This window comes from Miscanthus floridulus, chromosome 8 (assembly GCF_019320115.1).
Source record: "Miscanthus floridulus cultivar M001 chromosome 8, ASM1932011v1, whole genome shotgun sequence".
NCBI lineage: Eukaryota > Viridiplantae > Streptophyta > Magnoliopsida > Poales > Poaceae > Miscanthus > Miscanthus floridulus.
This window is the reverse complement of record NC_089587.1, coordinates 48,130,993-48,149,268: the sequence shown is the minus strand read 5'-3', so window position 1 is coordinate 48,149,268 and position 18,276 is coordinate 48,130,993. Positions and strand designations below refer to the sequence as shown.

Here is an 18,276-nt window from a genome sequence, read left to right as displayed (position 1 = left end):
AAAGTTTGAAACATGATTCTACGCATCGCTGCGAACACACAGAAGCGAGAGGCACGCTAATCAGAGCTGCGGTTGAAAAGATACAACTACCGAAAGATTTGCTTTATACGTGGAAAAGAAAACTATAGGCTTCATTTATTTTAACTATATAAAATCATATATATAAGATATTTTATGAATAATATAAATTGAATTAAATCAAGTTTAGATTTGAATCATAAAACTAAATTAAAACAAATCATTTCTTATTTATAAAATCTAGTTGCATAATTATTATTTAAATTAGAGTTTAAACCATGAAATTCTAGAAATAGTGACATGATAAACATTGTTACCAATGTGTAGATCTCATTGTAATAAATCTAGCATAACTTGAATGGGTCAATTCGGGGCTAAAACGTAGAAGATGTGATTTAAACAAGATTTCCTTTAATAAAATAATAGATTAAATCTAACCTTGAATTTTAAAAGTTGAAATCATACTTAACAGTAGTATAAACATGTAGACAACGTAAATACGAACCTAACGCAAGTTGAATGGATCAAATCGGAGTTAAAACGGAGATTTTATGGCTAAAACAAAATCAGTGGCAAAACTGTAAATAAGTGAAAACGTATTTTGGATCTAAACCGAAGAAACTCCGCTTTCCAAAAAACAAAACGTAATCTGTGATTGCACTTGGGACCGCGGGTTGAGATCTAAATAGTTATAAGGGCCTTTTTGTAAAATTCACAGCGAAGGGGTATCTTCTAATCTGGATCATTGATCTCAGATCGGACGACTGTGATTGGTTGGGGAGGGGACAGCAGTGGCCGGCGCTGTAGACGACGGCGGCGCCATTGCTGGAAAACAGAGCATCTCGCCGGCGTTATCGGTTTAGGCGAATCCGACCACCGTTGGACACGGGAAAGGCACGGTAAGCAAGAGGGAGACGTGGCGAACACGTTGGAGGGATCGGAGGGCCCTGCTACGGTACGGTGGCGAGCTCACACGTAGTTAGGCGGACCGGCTTGACGGCAAGACTCCGGCGAGATGGAGAGAAAAATAGAAAGCGAGAGGGAGAGCATGCGAGGCAGCTGAAGCTTTCTTACCTCCAAGTGAACCTTGGTGACGTGGTCACGGAGGCGGAGGAGTGGTGAATCAATGGTGGCTGCAGCGAGCTAGGGCGACGACGCTGTTCGAGCTCGAGCAAGGCTTGTGGCTTGCTTCTAGGGTAGACGGGGAAGGCGGTGGATGCGGCTGCTATTTATGGGGGCGGTACGGTGTGGGCGGCACGGCAATCGTGCGGGAAACGGGGCAGCAGTGGTCTCCTAACGACGACGGAGTCCAGAGTGACGACGAGCGCGAGGTAAGTGAAATGGCTGACAAGCGGGACCGGCCAGTCAGTGGGAAAGAGTGGAAAGAGACGCGGCACGATGCTGGGCCGAGCACGAAGAAGTGGGTCGTGTAGTGGAGGAAGGGGAAGACGGGTCGCGGCAAGGGAAGGAGAAGCAGGCCTGCGTGGGGTTAAGGGAGAGGTGGGCCAATGCTAGGGCAGAAGCCCACGCGGGAAAAGGCATTGAGGGAGAGATGGCCAGCCAGGGCAGCTGGCCTTGGGCCGAATAGGAGGGGAGAGGGAAAGAAAGTTTTCCTTTTCTATTTTTTTTCAATCCAAATTTCAAATATGACCCAAATCAAATTCAAATGGGGTTCCAAATACACTTTTCAATTCAAACATAAATGAGAAATTTTGATAAGTTTTCAAAAATAAATTTTACAACTTTTTAAATTCTTTTATTTTCTAATTCTCTTTTCTTTCTTTTCTTTTACTTCAAAGCCATTTTTAATTTCTTTCCAAAAGCAATTCAAATCATTTTTGAAGTTTTAAATCAAAACCACTCCACCAAATAAATCAGATGCATCAGCATGTATGCACATCCATGTTGCTACTCCCTATAATAAATTTTAAATTAATGAAAAATTTTATTTTCCTATATTTTCATGAGCACAAAATTCCAAATTAAATCATTTTAGCTCTATTTTCAAAAGAGGCAAATTTTAGGGTATTACATATCCCTAATGCACCAACATTGGCATTCAAAAATTTCATTACAAGCCCCCACTCTCCCTCTCCATAGCCTCTACTGCCCTATCCTTCCTCCTCTTCTCGCTCTCCATTAATTGTTGCAACTCCATAACCTGCTGATTCATCTCATGGCTTGTACCTGTCGATCCTTGACTACCATGGCTCCCACTTCCCTTGGTCAGGCCATCAAAAGTGTGCACGGCAAGGAAGCGGTCAGCAACAGACGAAGTAGAGGGATGGCCAAAGGAGAAGCACTTGCCAACAGGGGACAAGGTGACAACAGCAACCTCTGCACCACATAGGGTGGTAAGCTCACTGGCCTTCTTGAATAAGCTTGGGCGGCGCTTGGCGAAGCATACCTGACATGCCTCCTCACCTTCGATGCTCTTCATCTCAAACCTTTGCCTACCCTTGGTCGACTTACCCTTCACCATCTCCAAGCTATTTGGCAAGTTGTTTCTTGGCTATCAATATGTTCTAGCTAGAACAGATGCAGTTGGAGATTATAAGGTTAGGCAATATGGTACAAAGGGGTTTATATAGAGTTTTAGTAGGAAGAAATGTTTTGATTGGTGTCGATGCATGGTGTATTTTTGGTCATTTTAGCTGGGCACCATGTTAATTTACCTGGAAGATATTTCTTGGATGGAAAATTTTAATGCATAGATTTTCAAGGTCATCCTGTATTTTCAAGGCACCAGGTAAACAGAGAAACCATGTTAGTTGTGGTGCAAAGAATGGAATGAATATACGTACCAAGAGTCCTGTCAGATGTACAATAGCTGGAATGTGACACAAAGTTTTGCCTATTATAAACCATCCATAAGATAATTGCTGAAAGCTAAGACATGAACTAATACAGAACCAGAAGGATTGTCCCTTTGCACATTTCATACTATTTGTGTTACATTCACATATAATTGGTTAAAGAAAGCATTTAATGTATACATGTGAATAAGAAACTTAGCCAAATGTTAGCGTTGCTAATTTGTTTAACTGATTCTTGTGGAAATAAGGGAGGATCATGGTAGGTGCACAAAAAATTAACTGGATGTACGAAGAGATCAGCTAGCTAGATATGTGCTAGCCTGATAGTGTGGAATGTCAAAATGTGGAGTATGAATTGCCTACTATGAAACATTCATAAGATTGTTGTGGTCATGATAAGAGCCCGATTAAAACTCAATTATGTGCTCTAGCAAATATGCCTTTTGATGAGTTCTAAAATGAGCCATGAGCCGCAAAAAATGGAACCACTTGAAAAGGTAAGGGGGAAAGATTAAAAAGGTGAAAGAGGAAGGCCTAAAACATTGTGTATATTAATGGTTGGATCCTACACGTTCATATTCCTATTGAAAATTTGGCAAATCATTTCTTAGAATATTAAAATGTGTGAGGTTATTTTTTCAGTTTTTTTATTACCTTCATTCAATTTTATAAACATCCCTAGCCCTCTCGCCATTCCCTCCATCCATGGTCGTCAATTTCTCCTAGGCAAACGTGTGCCTCCTTGTCGCACCAGGTTTTTAGAAGCACATCAAACACTAACTATTTGTGTGTTGAGGATGTCCACAAAACACATATACCAATAAAAATGAAAATATCATAAATGTTTCTTATTAAATAGTGTGATATATTTACATTAGCCATACCATATAATAGAAAACAGCGGAAATTTTTTTCTAAAAAACGTGCGCTTCATTATATTAAGAAGAAAATGGGACAAGAACCCAGTTACAACACTATTGACAGTCGTTAATACCAATCATAAACCATCAACATAACCTGCATATATACTTAATTTCATCACCAAACATAGGTCTAGGGGTTTAAACTAATAAATTCCACGAGTTTTGGTGAATCTGTGTTTTCAGCAGGGTTTAATCAGAAAACTATCAAGGTGGACCTATTCATCAAAGTAAATCACGTTTATCCACAACGAAAACAACTCAAGAAGATTTCAGAAGACTCCAGAAGGCAAACCACAGAAGAAGAGCACAAGACGACATGTGGGGCCAGCCAACCCAGTGGTCCTACCTGTCATGCTCTCCTTCGAATGTCGGTTTCCCACCACCTCCTAGATTGCATCTACGCCATCCTTTTAAGTCGGTTTGATCTGAGGGCTCAGAATTGATGGTTCCGCCTATATATAGCAGGCCCTACCCCCTTCCCTGAGGCCATCCTGAAACTCTAATTCATATCCTCCTCATCAGGATTAGAGTCAGCTATTAAGAGAAGATTAGTCCTCCATAGGAGCTAGTCTTGTATTAGAAATAGAGAGTGTGAGGGAAGAGTTTGAAGGAAGTACCGGCCTGTCGGTGCTCTCTCTACGGCTTGTACCCTAGCGGAATCAAGTTCTTCATGAGCTTGCTTCTGAGATTTCTCTAGTAATCAACTTCTAATTCAAGTAAGTAACATGTTTATATTGTTCTTCAGGTTTGCGACTCTTTTCGAGTACTTTAATCCTTGTTATTCCTGGGTTAAAGTAGTATTTGTAGTGTAAGCGTGGTGCTTAGAATCGGTTACTCGTAGATGTACCCTATATTTCGGATCGTTGGTAGCTCGCGAGGGTTACTCTTATAGCCTCGTTGAATCCTTTGTAGTCCACCTCCTGTTTGTAGGACTAGTAGGATCTAGTTATTATAGGAAACATACTCTGCCTTTGTTTCCCTTAGTAATATCCTCAGAATTGAACTATAGAAGACATAGCTTACCGAAGTTAGAACTAGAAGACCTTAGTGATCTCCTTTATACTCCTATTATCTTAAGTCTTGTTGCTACTCTGGGTTAAGTTAGACGTAGATAATAACACATGTTTCCCTATGGATATGATATTTGGAATACTTTCGGGTGAAAGCTACAGCAGTATCCGTGGGCTTGAGGATTTATCTGTGTGCGTTAATAAATACCAACAAGCTTTCTGGCATCGTTGCCTGGAAAATGGTTGTTGAGTTAACTACGAACCTAGCTTAACCATGTATCTTTTTTCTTTTTTCTTTTATTTTATTCTTTCCCTTTTCACTATGGATTCCACTCCTATCCATCAATATGTTGCACCTACGAGCGCATGTCTAGAGCCATTAAAATCTGCAGAGCCTATCCTAACACCTGGCTATGAGTTGTGCCCATGTTTAATAAAATTGATTTGGGAACAATCCTTCTCGGGAGAAGGTGATGGAAACCCATACTCACACCTACGAGAGTTTGAGCAGACCTGTGCATGCTTGCATATCGCTGGCGTGTCTGATGAAACCTTAAGATGGAAGTTGTTTCCGTTCTCTTTGACGGAAAGAGCTAAACATTGGACTGTGGGTTAGGACTTAGAAAAGTCCAGGGACTCTTTTGAAAAACAGCCACACGAAGGGGTATCGGCTGATCACGGCCGTCGGATCAGAAACGAGCGGTTCGAATTAGACCTGGGGAGGGAGAGAGGGGAAATCCGGCTGGCCACAGTGACGCCGGCGGTGAGGCGCCATTGCTGGCGGCGTGAAGGTCTCTGTCGCACGCGGTTAGGGGCTAGGGTTCACCAAACGGAGATCCGAGAGCACCGGTGAGTGCGGGGGAGGAAGGGGGTCGCGGTCATGCCATTACGGCGGCCGGGAACGGCGGCTAGCACGGTGGCTGCCATGGCCAGCGACCACGGCTCGCGGAGCTCACGGCCAGGGCTCGAGAAGACAAGAAACGAGAAACAAAAAACATGGGAGGAGAGGGGAGAGTACAGAGATGCTCACCATGGCAAAAATCGGAGTAGAGGTGGCTCGGTGATGGTGGTTCGCACGGAGGTTCCGAGCTCAGCGATGGCGGATCCCGGTGACCACGGCTGCGGCGGTTGCGGGCTTCCTCGGTGCTTGGCAAGCGTGAAGACAAGAGCGGGGGGTCTAGCTGCTATTTGAAGCGGCCGAGGCACGAGGGGGGCGCTCCCATGACGCCGTTCGTGGGCGGCAGTTGCGGCTTCGCGATTGACTGGCGCGGGGCGAGCGGGAGGTTGGGGGCAGCGCCGACAGGTGGGGCCAGGTGGTCAGCGGCTAGGCGCGGGGCGTAGGCGCGTGGCAATGCTTGGCGCCCGAGTGGGCCGGCGGGGCTTGCTAGGATGAACGACCAAGGCACGCGGCTGGGCTGCGGTTGTGGTGCTGCAGTGCTGGGCCGAGCGGGGGAAAGGGGAAGGCTGGGCTGCGGTGCCGGGCCAAAATCATGAAAGGGAAAGAAAAAGGATTCTTTTCTTTTCTATTTCTTCTATTTTCCAAAACCCTTTTTAAATTCAAATTTCAATTCTTTTTGAAATCTTTAACAAATTCCAAGCATTCACAAAATGATATGCAGCAGCATGTATGCATCAAAAAGTTTCTAAACTTATTTTTAAATTTTAATTTCACAAAATTTATTATTTCCCTGACTTTTAATGCACACACATTTGCTTAAATAAATCATATTTACTAATTTTAAAAGAATGCAAATTTTAGGATGTTACAATTCTACCCCCCTTAAGATGAATCTCGTCCTCGAGATTCGGGTGATTGCTTACTCAAACAGTTGGGGATAAGTCTTTCTTAGATCCTCTTCTCTTTCTCAAGTAGCCTCATCCTCTATATAACGATTCCACTGCACCTTGCACATCTTTACTGTTCGGCTTCTCGTAACTCTTTTGGCAGTTTCTAAGATCTTTTTCGGATACTCTTCATAAGTAAGATCTTCCTTGACAGCAAGTTCTTCCAAAGGAATTTGTTCTTCTGGTACCCTCAGACACTTTTTCAACTGGGAAACATGGAACACGTCGTGCACACCGGACAAGCTCTCAGGCAGTTCCAACTGATAAGCTACTTCTCCACGTCTCTCTAGGATCTTAAAAGGTCCTATATATCTTGGTGCTAATTTTCCCTTCATATTGAATCTTCTCACACTTCTCATTACTGACACTTTCAAGTACACATAATCACTAATCTCGAAGGTCAGCTCTCTTCTGCGGGTATCAGTGTAACTCTTCTATCGGGACTGAGCTACTCTCAAATTGTCTCTAATCATTCACACTTGTTCTTCCGCGTCTCTAAGGACATCGGGACCAAACACTTGAGTTTCTCCAGTCTGATTCCAGAACAAAGGTGTTCTACACTTACGTCCATACAACGCCTCGAAAGGTGCCATCTTGAGGCTCTTCTGATAACTGTTGTTGTACAAAAACTCTGCGTAAGGCAGACTCTTATCCCAACTATCACCATACTGAAGTGCACAGGCTCTCAACATATCTTCCAAAATCTGGTTGATCCTTTTAGTCTGTCCATCAGTTTGCGGGTGGTAAGCAGAACTAAAATTCAACTTTGTCCCCAAGGATCTATGCACTTTATGCTAGAATTGCGATGTAAATTGGGTGCCTCTATCCGACATAATTTTCTTGGGAACACCATGTAAGCACACTATTCTTTCCATGTACAACTCTGCTAATCTTGCACCATTATAGGTAATCTTGACTGGTAAAAAGTGAGCAACCTTGGTGAGTCGATCCACTATTACCCATATTGAATCATAACCTCTTTGAGTGCGGGGTAATCCTACAATAAAATCCATACCAACTTCTTCCCATTTCCATTCAGGAATCTTCATTGGTTGTAGTAACCCTGCAGGTCTTTGATGCTCAGCTTTCACTCTTTGACAAGTGTCACACAAAGCCACATATTCTGCCACATCTCTCTTCAAACCATACCACCAATACTTCTCCTTGAGATCCAAGTACATCTTGGTGCTTCCGGGATGTATAGAATAAGCAGACTCATGGGCCTCTTGCAGAATTGCATCATGGATAGCTTTCATTTCTGGTACACATATCCTTTTCCTGAACCAAAGAGTACCATTCTCATCCATTCTGAATCCGGGTGCCTTTCCAAGCACTACATTCTCTGCTATCTCCTTAAGTTTTTCATCCTCCAATTAACCTTTGCGTATCCCCTGCTCCAATGTAGGCTCTATCACCAATTCCATTGCATTAGTGACCAGGCTCAAGTTGAGATACTCCATTTCAGCACACAACTCTGCTGACATAGATGTTATCTGAAGTCCATTGGCATAGCTCTTTCTGCTAAGTGCATCAGCTACGACGTTTGCCTTTCCCGGGTGATAATGTACTTCCAAATCATAGTCTTTGATCAATTCCAACCAATGACATTGTCTTAGATTCAGATCTGATTGGGTGAAGATATACTTCAAACTCTTATGATCAGTATAGATATCACTCTTATGTCCAATCAGATAATGTCTCTAGATCTTCAAAGCATGAACCACAGCTGCCAATTCCAAGTCATGAGTAGGATAATTCAACTCATGCTTCCTTAGTTGTCTAGATGCATATGCAACCACTCTTCCTTCTTGCATAAGCACACATCCAAGACCCAAACAGGATGCATCACAATATATAGAGAAGTTCTTGTTTAAATCGGGCAAGGTTAATACTGGAGCTATAGTCAACCTCTTCTTTAGCTCTTCAAAGTTTGCTTGGCATTTATCCGACCATACATACTTAGCATTCTTTTCCAACAAAGCTGTCATAGGCTTGGCTAGCTTGGAAAAACCTTCAATGAGCCTTCGGTAATATCCAGCTAATCCCAAAAAGCTATAAATCTCACTTACAGTAGTTGGTGGTTTCCAATTCAGTACATCTTGCACTTTGCCTAGGTCCACTGCTATTCCACCATTGGAGACAACATGACCCAAAAAAAGAGACTTCCTTTAACCAAAACTCACACTTGCTCCGCTTAGCGTACAATTTATGTTCTCTAAGCTTTTGCAAGACCAACCTTATGTGTTCCGCATGTTCTTCTTCAGTCTTGGAGAATATTAGTATGTCATCTATGAATACTACCACAAATTTATCCAGAAACTCCATGAACACCTTATTCATCAGATACATGAAGTATGCAGGTGCATTGGTCAATCCAAAAGACATAACGGTGTACTCATATAATCCATACCGTGTAGTAAATGTTGTCTTGGGTATGTCCGAGTTCCGAATCTTAAGCTGATGATACCCAGATCGGAGATCAATCTTGGAGAACACATGGGCTCCTCTCAATTGTTCAAACAAATCATCAATCCTAGGCAAAGGGTATTTATTCTTGATGGTAACCTCATTAAGTGAGCGGTAATCTACACACATCCGTTGACTACCATCCTTCTTATCCACAAAGATCACAGGTGCCTCCCACGGGGAAGAACTGAGGCGTATGAAACCTTTTTCTTGTAACTCTTTTAGTTGTTTCTTAAGCTCTTCTAATTCATTAACTCCCCCCATTCTATATGGACGTTTAGCTATTGGTGCAGTTCTAGGTAATAATTCAATAATGAATTCAATGTCTCGGTCAGGTGGCATACCTGGCAAGTCATCGGGGAAGACATTCGGGAACTCCTCCATGACACGATCTTGTTCATTGACTTCACCATCTAACTGATTCATTGTGGCTGTAGGCTGAGCTTGCACTACTACTTCTACACAGATTCTATCCCCATTGAGTGATGTCACAACCACAGATTTCTCCTGACACTGAATCACTGCCTGGTGTTGTTTCATCCAATCCATTCCTAGGATAAGATCAATTCCCGCTGTTCTCAACACAATAGGCTTCACCTTGAAGTCTACCCCCCTTAAGGAAATGCTAGTTGAGGGGCTCAAATAAGAAGCGGGCATACTACCTCCTGGGGAATTCACTAGTATAGGATTTTTCATGGCACATAAAGGTATGCTATGCATTCTAACAAAAGCTTGGGAGATAAAAGAATGTGAAGCACCAGAATCAAAAAGTATGGTAGCAGAAATAGAGTTGACGCAGAACGTACCTAGCATGACCTTAGGCGTCTCCTGAGCTGCATCAGATGACACATAGTTCACCTTCGCTGTGAGAGGTGGTTGGGCGTTGAACTTCTGATTGTTGGCCTGGTTCTGAGGTGCTTGTTGGTTCTGCTTCTTAGGACACTGATGAGCATAGTGACCTACTTCTCCACATCGGTAACAGGCATTGGGATTGTTGGGTGCACCACTCTTCACAGGAGCATTGTTAGGCACTCCCTGGCGTGTTGCAGGATTGCTGGTCTATCGTGGGGGACGCTGATTTCCAAACTGTTGCTGATACTGAGGGCATTGCTAGAACTAGTTCCGCTGGGGATACTAACCACAGTTTCCCTGGTGAGTTGGTCCTTGATTCCTCTACTGGAAACCTTGCTGGGGATAAGCACGTGGGCGAGTGTTGCTTCCAGAAGCTTGCCCTTGGAGCCTTCTCTTCTTAGCTTCCATCTCCTTGCACTTATCATCAATCATGATTGCACGATTCACCAAAGACTGGAAGTTAGGATAAGTATTAGACATCAGCTAGAGCTATAGTCCATCATAGAGTCCCTTGAGGAAACGGCGTTGCTTATCCTTGTCATCCGCTACATCATTAGGAGCATAGCGTGATAGTTGTGTGAACTTGTCCCGATACTCCGCCACAGTCATTGATCCTTGCTTGAGAGCTCTGAATTCTTCCTGCTTTAGTTCCACTAGTCCATCAGAAATATGGTACGACCAGAAACTGTCCTTAAATTCCTGCCAAGTGATGGCAGGAGCATTGTTGGGACGTCCAAACTGGAATGATTCCCACCAATCCTGAGCAGCTCCTTGAAGTTGCCCGGAAGCGTACAACACCTTCTCAAGATCGTTGCATTGTGCTATGTTCAATTGTTTCTCCACAGCACGCAACCAATCATCGGCCTCCATAGGGTCTGAGGCATGGGTGAACACCAGTGGATGACCTTTCATAAACTCTCCACGCTTATCTCTAACCTGTACAGGCGGTGGCCCTCTTGCAGGTTCATTGTCCAAGCGCTGCATCATAGCTTGCATCAGCTGCGCTTGCATTCCCAATATCTGTTCCATGGTCACCGGTGGCGGTGGTGGATTTATAAGAGCATCACGCCCACGACCATGGCCTCTGCCTCTTCCTCCTCTTGCAGCCATCTGTTTTTCAACAAATATGCAAAATTTAGAGATTTTTCCAATTATAGAGAGCTTACAAAAGATAAGAAACAATGCTGAGAATTTTCTGGACAAGATTCATACTCAGCAATTCAGTAAAACTGTTATAACTCGAGTTTCAGAGATCCAACAGAGGTGCACCAAGATTCATTAGAAAGCTTAGGACATCAGCTACAACTTTCATTTAGACCACTTTTACAGATTCGGACTCACACATAGTCAAAAGTAGAGCTAAACCAAAACTGTTCTGAGTTCTAGACAGCGCAGGAACATCAACTTGTGACAGCTAGATCTCCCAAACCTGAACAGCTATTGACGTGATTCCAGAGACACTTGAAAGATACAGAGGTCTAGTTATCTCCACAAAAATTTCAGAATTTATATCATCCCAGATTTCGAGATACCAGATAAAGAACACAGGCTGCTCCAGAAATCAGCACAGCAGAGATAAGATAAAGCGAAACATCTGCATTAAGATTTCATTCTAACTAAAAGTTCCAATCTAAGGAAGTTGTGGACATGCCCACAAACTTACAGCAATCAAGCAAAATACCAAATCAACCAAGTTCACAAATTAAACATCTAATCAACCAAGTTCACAAGACCAACAAGACTAAATAAGAACACGAACTAACAACGTGGTAATCTAGATCAAGGCACCTAACACCTATGGAGCAGTGTCAATCATGGTGAAGGAATGGCACTTCTTCTTGTAGATGGAAGGCTGTCCAAGTTGTGCTCGAAGTTCATCCACTTGTTTCTGAAGACGTCTCTACGCCCTCTAAGATGCACGCGGTTCTCCTTTGACTTCATCATCCACTCCCTGCATAGCGTGGACATGCTGCACCATTGCCTCCAGAGTTGGGTCATTCTCTGGTGGAGCCAAAATCTGCCAAACACCCTCATGATCATTTCGAGGAAGGAACCTGAAGCGATCCTCCCTCATAGCCTCAAAGCGACGACCATGGTAGTGGATGTAGGCATTCTGTGCTGCATCCTCCATGCCATCCAAAGCATGGGCTCTCCTGGAAGGGGCACAGTGGATAGTCTCCACCTCATGTCCATTCTTGATATCGTTCCAAGCGGTGACCACCAGCTCTACCTTCCAGAAGGTAGCCTCCAATGGGTGCTGGTACTCGGCGCAGTGGTAACTAATGGAGGCGTGCAAGTCGGGGAAGTAGTCGTCCAGCACGTGGGTGAGGAGAGTGTGGTAGTAGGCTATCTCTGGAGCTGGCTTGAAGTAGTACTTGCACTTCCAGCCAATCTCCTTGTCCTCCACGGGGGCAGCTGGGGATGGTGCAGGTGTAGGGAAAGTAGCCGTCGACTCCTCAGGTGTAGCTACAACAGGATAGACGGGCACGGCGACTAGCGTAGGAGTAGGTGTAGGCGTCGGTGTAGCCATCTCCTCGTCGTCGGAGATGATCACAATCTCCCTCTCCACCGGTGGGGCACGTGGGGTGAACATGGCACGATAGCCGGCGGTGCTGAGTCGAGCAGTCTTCGGATTATGAGACATCTATAGATTTAAAGTGAGATAGAATTAGAATCAACAATTTTAAATAATAGATTAAGGTATGAAAAGCATAAATGTTTTAATAAAATAACAAGAATAAGACAGTAAGCAAGAAACCAGAGGAGCAAAGATGCTAAAACGATCTTTTTCTAACTAGGCTTGCGTCCTACAGTCAACACGGCTCTGATACCAATTTGTCACACCCAATTTTAAGGATAAAATTGAATGCACAAAACTCGTGTGTGCCTAGGAATCAATCACACACACAAGCTGACAAATTACATAAAGTATCATCATGGTGTCTCATACATCAGAGTTATAATAAAACTTAGTCTTAGACATCACAGCGGAAAAATAAAAAGATAATAAAACTCTCGTGGGCGTCATCACAGGGAAGGTCAACTGGTTGACCACAAGCCTAATAATCCTTCGGGAAATCCTCATACCCGTTGTCATCTGTTACCCATCCGGGATTTTTATCCAAGTAAAGAAAATAAACAAGTGTAAGTACATTCCGTACTTAGCAAGCTAACATGGGGTTATGAAGCTCAAAAAGGATAGACTCTGGTTTACTGCAGTTAGCATTTTTAATAGGTCAAGCTTTTATTCTCAAGTATTATCAAGTTATGCTTAAGCTCCCATTTAATTCCCATAAGAACATATATCGGGGTCAAGTGTACCATATATCATCATTGAACAACTTTAAATGATCATCAACAAGTAACCAGTTATTCTGTGAGTTTTTCGGGCCGCTCGTAACCGTGAGCATGGCTGTTATAACAGTTTGTTACCCTCTGCAGAGGTGGTGCACATTCACCGCGAGTCGTGATCCCCATATGCCCGGGTTAATTACTCCCATGTCACTACCAAGGTGAGCGGACAGGGTACACTATGAAGCCATTTCATAGGTTTCCCTAACAAGTTAGGGCCGCTAGATTTCCTTGGCAGGCAGATATAGGAACCCCCCCTTTCCTATGGCACATATCCATCGCGGCTATACTCATAGGAACAGAGGCAGCCCTATACCCAACGTGGCAAGCCCCATTTACGTCAAAAAGGTAACCTCTAACTAGCTAGAAAAGATCATATTACTGAGCTAAAGTCAGAGCCATATGACTCTCTCGGTTGCACTGTCAGTCCCAGCTTTTGCTAATAGATAAGTCCTTATGGAGGGCCGGGAGCAACATGAACAAAGGTCATTTGCACTTTCGCCCTATGGAACAGTTGTTATAAATCATGTTACTCACTTTATTCCATAGTATCATTCATCAACATGTATATCAATTTTAGTTAGAGCACTAGCAATCTACCCATAGGAGACAAGGAACAGGATAAACAATCACTAGGTTGTCCTTACGGGTATCAAAATTAGACACATGCAAATGAGTAATTGATTAAAGTGAAATAGGACATCAAGGAAGGCCCATGCTATACTTGCCTTGGTTCACAAACTCGTGCTGGTCCTGCTGGTCGTCGAAGAGTTCTTGGTCTCCACGTTTTCCTCACCGTCTGAACGCGACCAACACAGCAACATACAACATTCCAAAAGCATTCATGCAAAGCAAACATTCCTATCATTAGAACAGTACACCAACAGTATTGAAATCAAGATAAAATGTTTGTGAAACTAATCTACGTCTCGCTACGATCACGTCAACGCGAAGTTCACAAAAAACGGAGCTAAAATGTGAAAGTTATGATTTAAACGGGTTTTCCTATAGCCACATATTTAATTAAATCTAATCATGAAATTAAAAAGTTCCAAACTTGACTAACAGTAGCTCCAACATGTAGCTTATGAAATTACGAAGCTAACGCGATTTGAATGGATCAATTCGGAGCTAAAACAACAATTTTATAAGCGAAACAGTTCAAATGGCATTTCTGTAAATACTGAAAACATATTTTGACTTAAGCCGTGGAGTTTACGCTTTCCAAACGGGATTGCGCATTTGGGGAAATACGCCTTGGACTACGGGTTAGGACTTAGAAAAGTCCAGGGACTCTTTTGAAAAACAGCCACGCGAAGGGGTATCGGCTGATCACAGCCGTCGAATCAGAAACGAGCGATTCGGATTAGACCTGGGGAGGGAGAGAGGGGAAATCCGGCCGGCCACAGTGACGCCGGCGGTGAGGCACCATTGCCGGCGGCGTGAAGGTCTCGGTCACGCGCGGTTAGGGGCTAGGGTTCACCAAACGGAGATCCAAGAGCACCGGTGAGCGCGGGGAAGGAAGGGGGTCGCGGCCATGCTGTTACGGCGGCCGAGAACGGCGGCTAGCGCGGTGGCCGCCATGGCCAGCGACCACGGCTCGCGGAGCTCGCGGCCAGGGCTCGAGAAGCCAAGAAACGAGAAACGAAAAACATGGGAGGAGAGGGGAGAGTACGGAGATGCTCACCACGGCGAAAATCGGAGCGGAGGCGGCTCGGTGACGGTGGTTCGCACGGAGGTTCCGAGCTCGGCGATGGCGGATCCCGGTGACCACGACTGCGACGGTTGCGGGCTTCCTCGGTGCTTGGCAAGCGCGAAGACGAGAGCAGGGGGGCAGCCGGGTGCGCGCGGGGGGTCTGGCTGCTATTTAAAGCGGTCGAGGCACGAGGGGGGGCGCTCCCACGACACCGTTCGTGGGCGGCAGTTGCGGCTTCGCAATTGACTGGCGCAGGGCGAGCGGGAGGTTGGGGGCGGTGCCAACAGGTGGGGCCAGGCGGTTAGCGGCTGGGCGCGGGGCGCAGGCGCGCGGCAATGGTTGGCGCCCGAGTGGGCCGGCGGGGCTTGCTGGGCCGAGCGACTGAGGCGCGCGGCTAGGCTGCGGTTGCGGTGCTGCGTTGCTGGGCCGAGCGGGGGAAAGGGGAAGGCTGAGCTGCGGTGCCGGGCCGAAATCATGAAAGGGAAAGAAAAAGGGTTCTTTTCTTTTCTATTTCTTCTATTTTCCAAAACCCTTTTTAAATTCAAATTTCAATTCTTTTTGAAATCTTTAACAAATTCCAAGCATTCACAAAATGATATGCAGCAGCATGTATGCTTCAAAAAGTTTCTAAACTTATTTTTAAATTTTAATTTCACAAAATTTATTATTTCCCTGACTTTTAATGCACACACATTTGCTTAAATAAATCATATTTACTAATTTTAAAAGAATGCAAATTTTAGGATGTTACAACCTGGCTATGAGTTGTGCCCATGTTTAATAAAATTGATTTGGGAACAATCCTTCTCGGGAGAAGGTGATGGAAACCCATACTCACACCTATGAGAGTTTGAGCAGACCTGTGCATGCTTGCATATCGCTGGCGTGTCTGATGAAACCTTAAGATGGAAGTTGTTTCCGTTCTCTTTGACGGAACAAGCTAAACATTGGTACAATCAAACCATAGTAAGTATGCAAGGAGATTAGGAAGCGCTATGCTCTAAATTTTATTTATGTTTCTTTCCCATCTCTAAAGTAGTCAGCCTTCGAAAAGAGGTTCTAAATTTTAGACAACTAGAAGAAAAATCTCTTGGCGCGTCATGGGCTCATTTTAATAACCTCATCACCACTAGCCCTGACCTTGCCATTCAAGACCCTATACTTCTTCAATATTTTTACATGGGTCTTAACAAGGATTCTATGAATTTCCTTGATATGGCCTCTAGAGGAGCTTTCCTTCATTTGTCTGCTAGTAATATAAGGACTATCCTTGACAAAATTATTGGACGCATTCCATTCATGTTGAACTCTCCGAGGAAGAAAAGGAATTATCTCAAGATCAAGAAGAGGAAGTTTTGATAACCAAATCGCAACCACTTCAATCCCAAGATTTAGCTATCAACCTGAACCATCAATACCCCAAAATCCTCCAAGGAAAAAAGAAATTCAAACTTTGGAAATCTCTTTTAAAACTAAGAATGACCTCTTTGATGCTGATTTTGAGAAAAGCTTAAACTTTCTGCTACATAAGAGACCTTCGAGTGAATATAATCCTCTCAAGAAGGGATCTCTTAGAAAGCGTCTTAAATCAAATTCCTTTAGAGGACATCTCAAAAAAAACCCCACAACCGATATAAGTTTTGAACCCATCTCAAAACCCATCCTTGACCTTGATGATTCCTCTTATGCTCTTTCTCCTATGTCTCATGATGATCCTAAAAATTCACTATTACATCCAAAGCATAGGATCCATGAAGATCACAAGAATGACCAAGAAGAGCAATGACGACTAGAGCATTCATGTGTCGTTACAAGTAAACAATGGTTGGATGAGGCCGAAGCTTTAAGGATAGAACCCAAACCTATATTAGATCCAAATGATGAGCTTAAGTCAATCTCATTAATAAACATCACTCATCCAAGTTTGGAGGAGGCGTTAGACACGATCAACCCGAGAGTCACCAATCCAAGAGAAATCTTGGACAATGAATGTCATAGGCATAGAATGATGGAGACAATGTTTTCGCCTATGGACATTCATGAAGAATCAACCTTGGAGCTTGAAAAGGAATAATACATCAACTATCATGGAAGCTACTTCATAAACACCCCCTCGAATCCATGCTCATATGAAATCTCCTGAATTAATTGGTCTCTCTACTACCACACACGAGATCTTCAACCCCCTCATACTTCCTATTCATAAAAATTTTGAAAGGGTGGTTGTAGACGCATATGTTTATCATAAATATTGCAAATCTCGTTGTGTTGGAGGGGAAACCACTCCACCAACTTAAAGCACAATTTGAAGGTTTTCCAAGGACGAGATTTTGTCCCAAAACAAGCACTTTCGGGAGACAACATGAGCTTTCATCTTTTGCTGTAATGCCCTTGTGAAATGAGCATAGCAATATAATTGTGAAAATATTCCTTCGGGTATTTTTACCATTAACCATTCTAGGTTTGAAACAAAAAGAATGAAGGATAATGACAAAGGTATGTCCAACCAATTATCATGTAACATTTAATCACATCCATCTAAACTTGATTTTGCATTTGTAAAATTCAAGTATAGGGGATGGACTTCCCTAAAAATATCTCTTGCCATATTGCTAAATTATCTTGGTTATCTCTACCTTTAAGCCATGCTTAATTTGCTAAATAACAATCATGCTCTTTCATCTCCATTTGAGTAAATCTCTATAATGCATTTACACTACCTTTGTTTGCTATAGTATATGCTTAGGTTTTGAAGTATTTTTCATACACCTTTTAAATTAGGCATGGTAGTTTAAACTGTTTTCCTAAATTTAATTAGATGAGGTGTCTGGTTTGATTCTTGAACAAAAAGGTGTGCTGATTTTACTTCCAAAAGTTTTTAAATTAAGCATGGTGCTTAGGTTAAAATGCCTTCCTAAATCGAATTAGACGTGGTGTCTAGGTTGATTTTTGAGCCGATGGTATACTTTAGTAGATGATGGATATTTTGTTAGACTAACCCCTACAAGAAACTCTCAATCCAATTTGGGTAAGTCACGAGATGAATTCAAATCGGAGATGAACCAAGGCACATGACGAACTCTAATAACATTGTGCAAAGAAGACACAGCTCATTCATCATGGATGGAAGAACTGCATGAAATAATGAGTGGAGCAGAAGGTCCAACAAAGTGTTAAAGATCAAAGAGCAAAAAGATGGCATGACAAAAGGTTGATAAAGAAAGGGTGCATGCTAGGAAACAAGAAGCTCATGAACAATTCAAACTACGAGGCTAGCCGAACAAGAAAAACTTCAAGCA

At 43.3% G+C, this 18,276-nt stretch overlaps 1 protein-coding gene across 1 annotated transcript; it reads right to left on the bottom strand.

Annotated features, from left to right (window-relative positions):
* Positions 1–2,089: 2,089 nt before the first annotated feature.
* Positions 2,090–2,500, bottom strand: LOC136469007 (agamous-like MADS-box protein AGL61). Its single transcript, XM_066467368.1, has one exon. It carries the CDS (start codon positions 2,498–2,500, stop codon positions 2,090–2,092), a length of 411 nt encoding a protein of 136 aa, XP_066323465.1.
* Between the last annotated feature and the right edge of the window lie 15,776 nt (positions 2,501–18,276).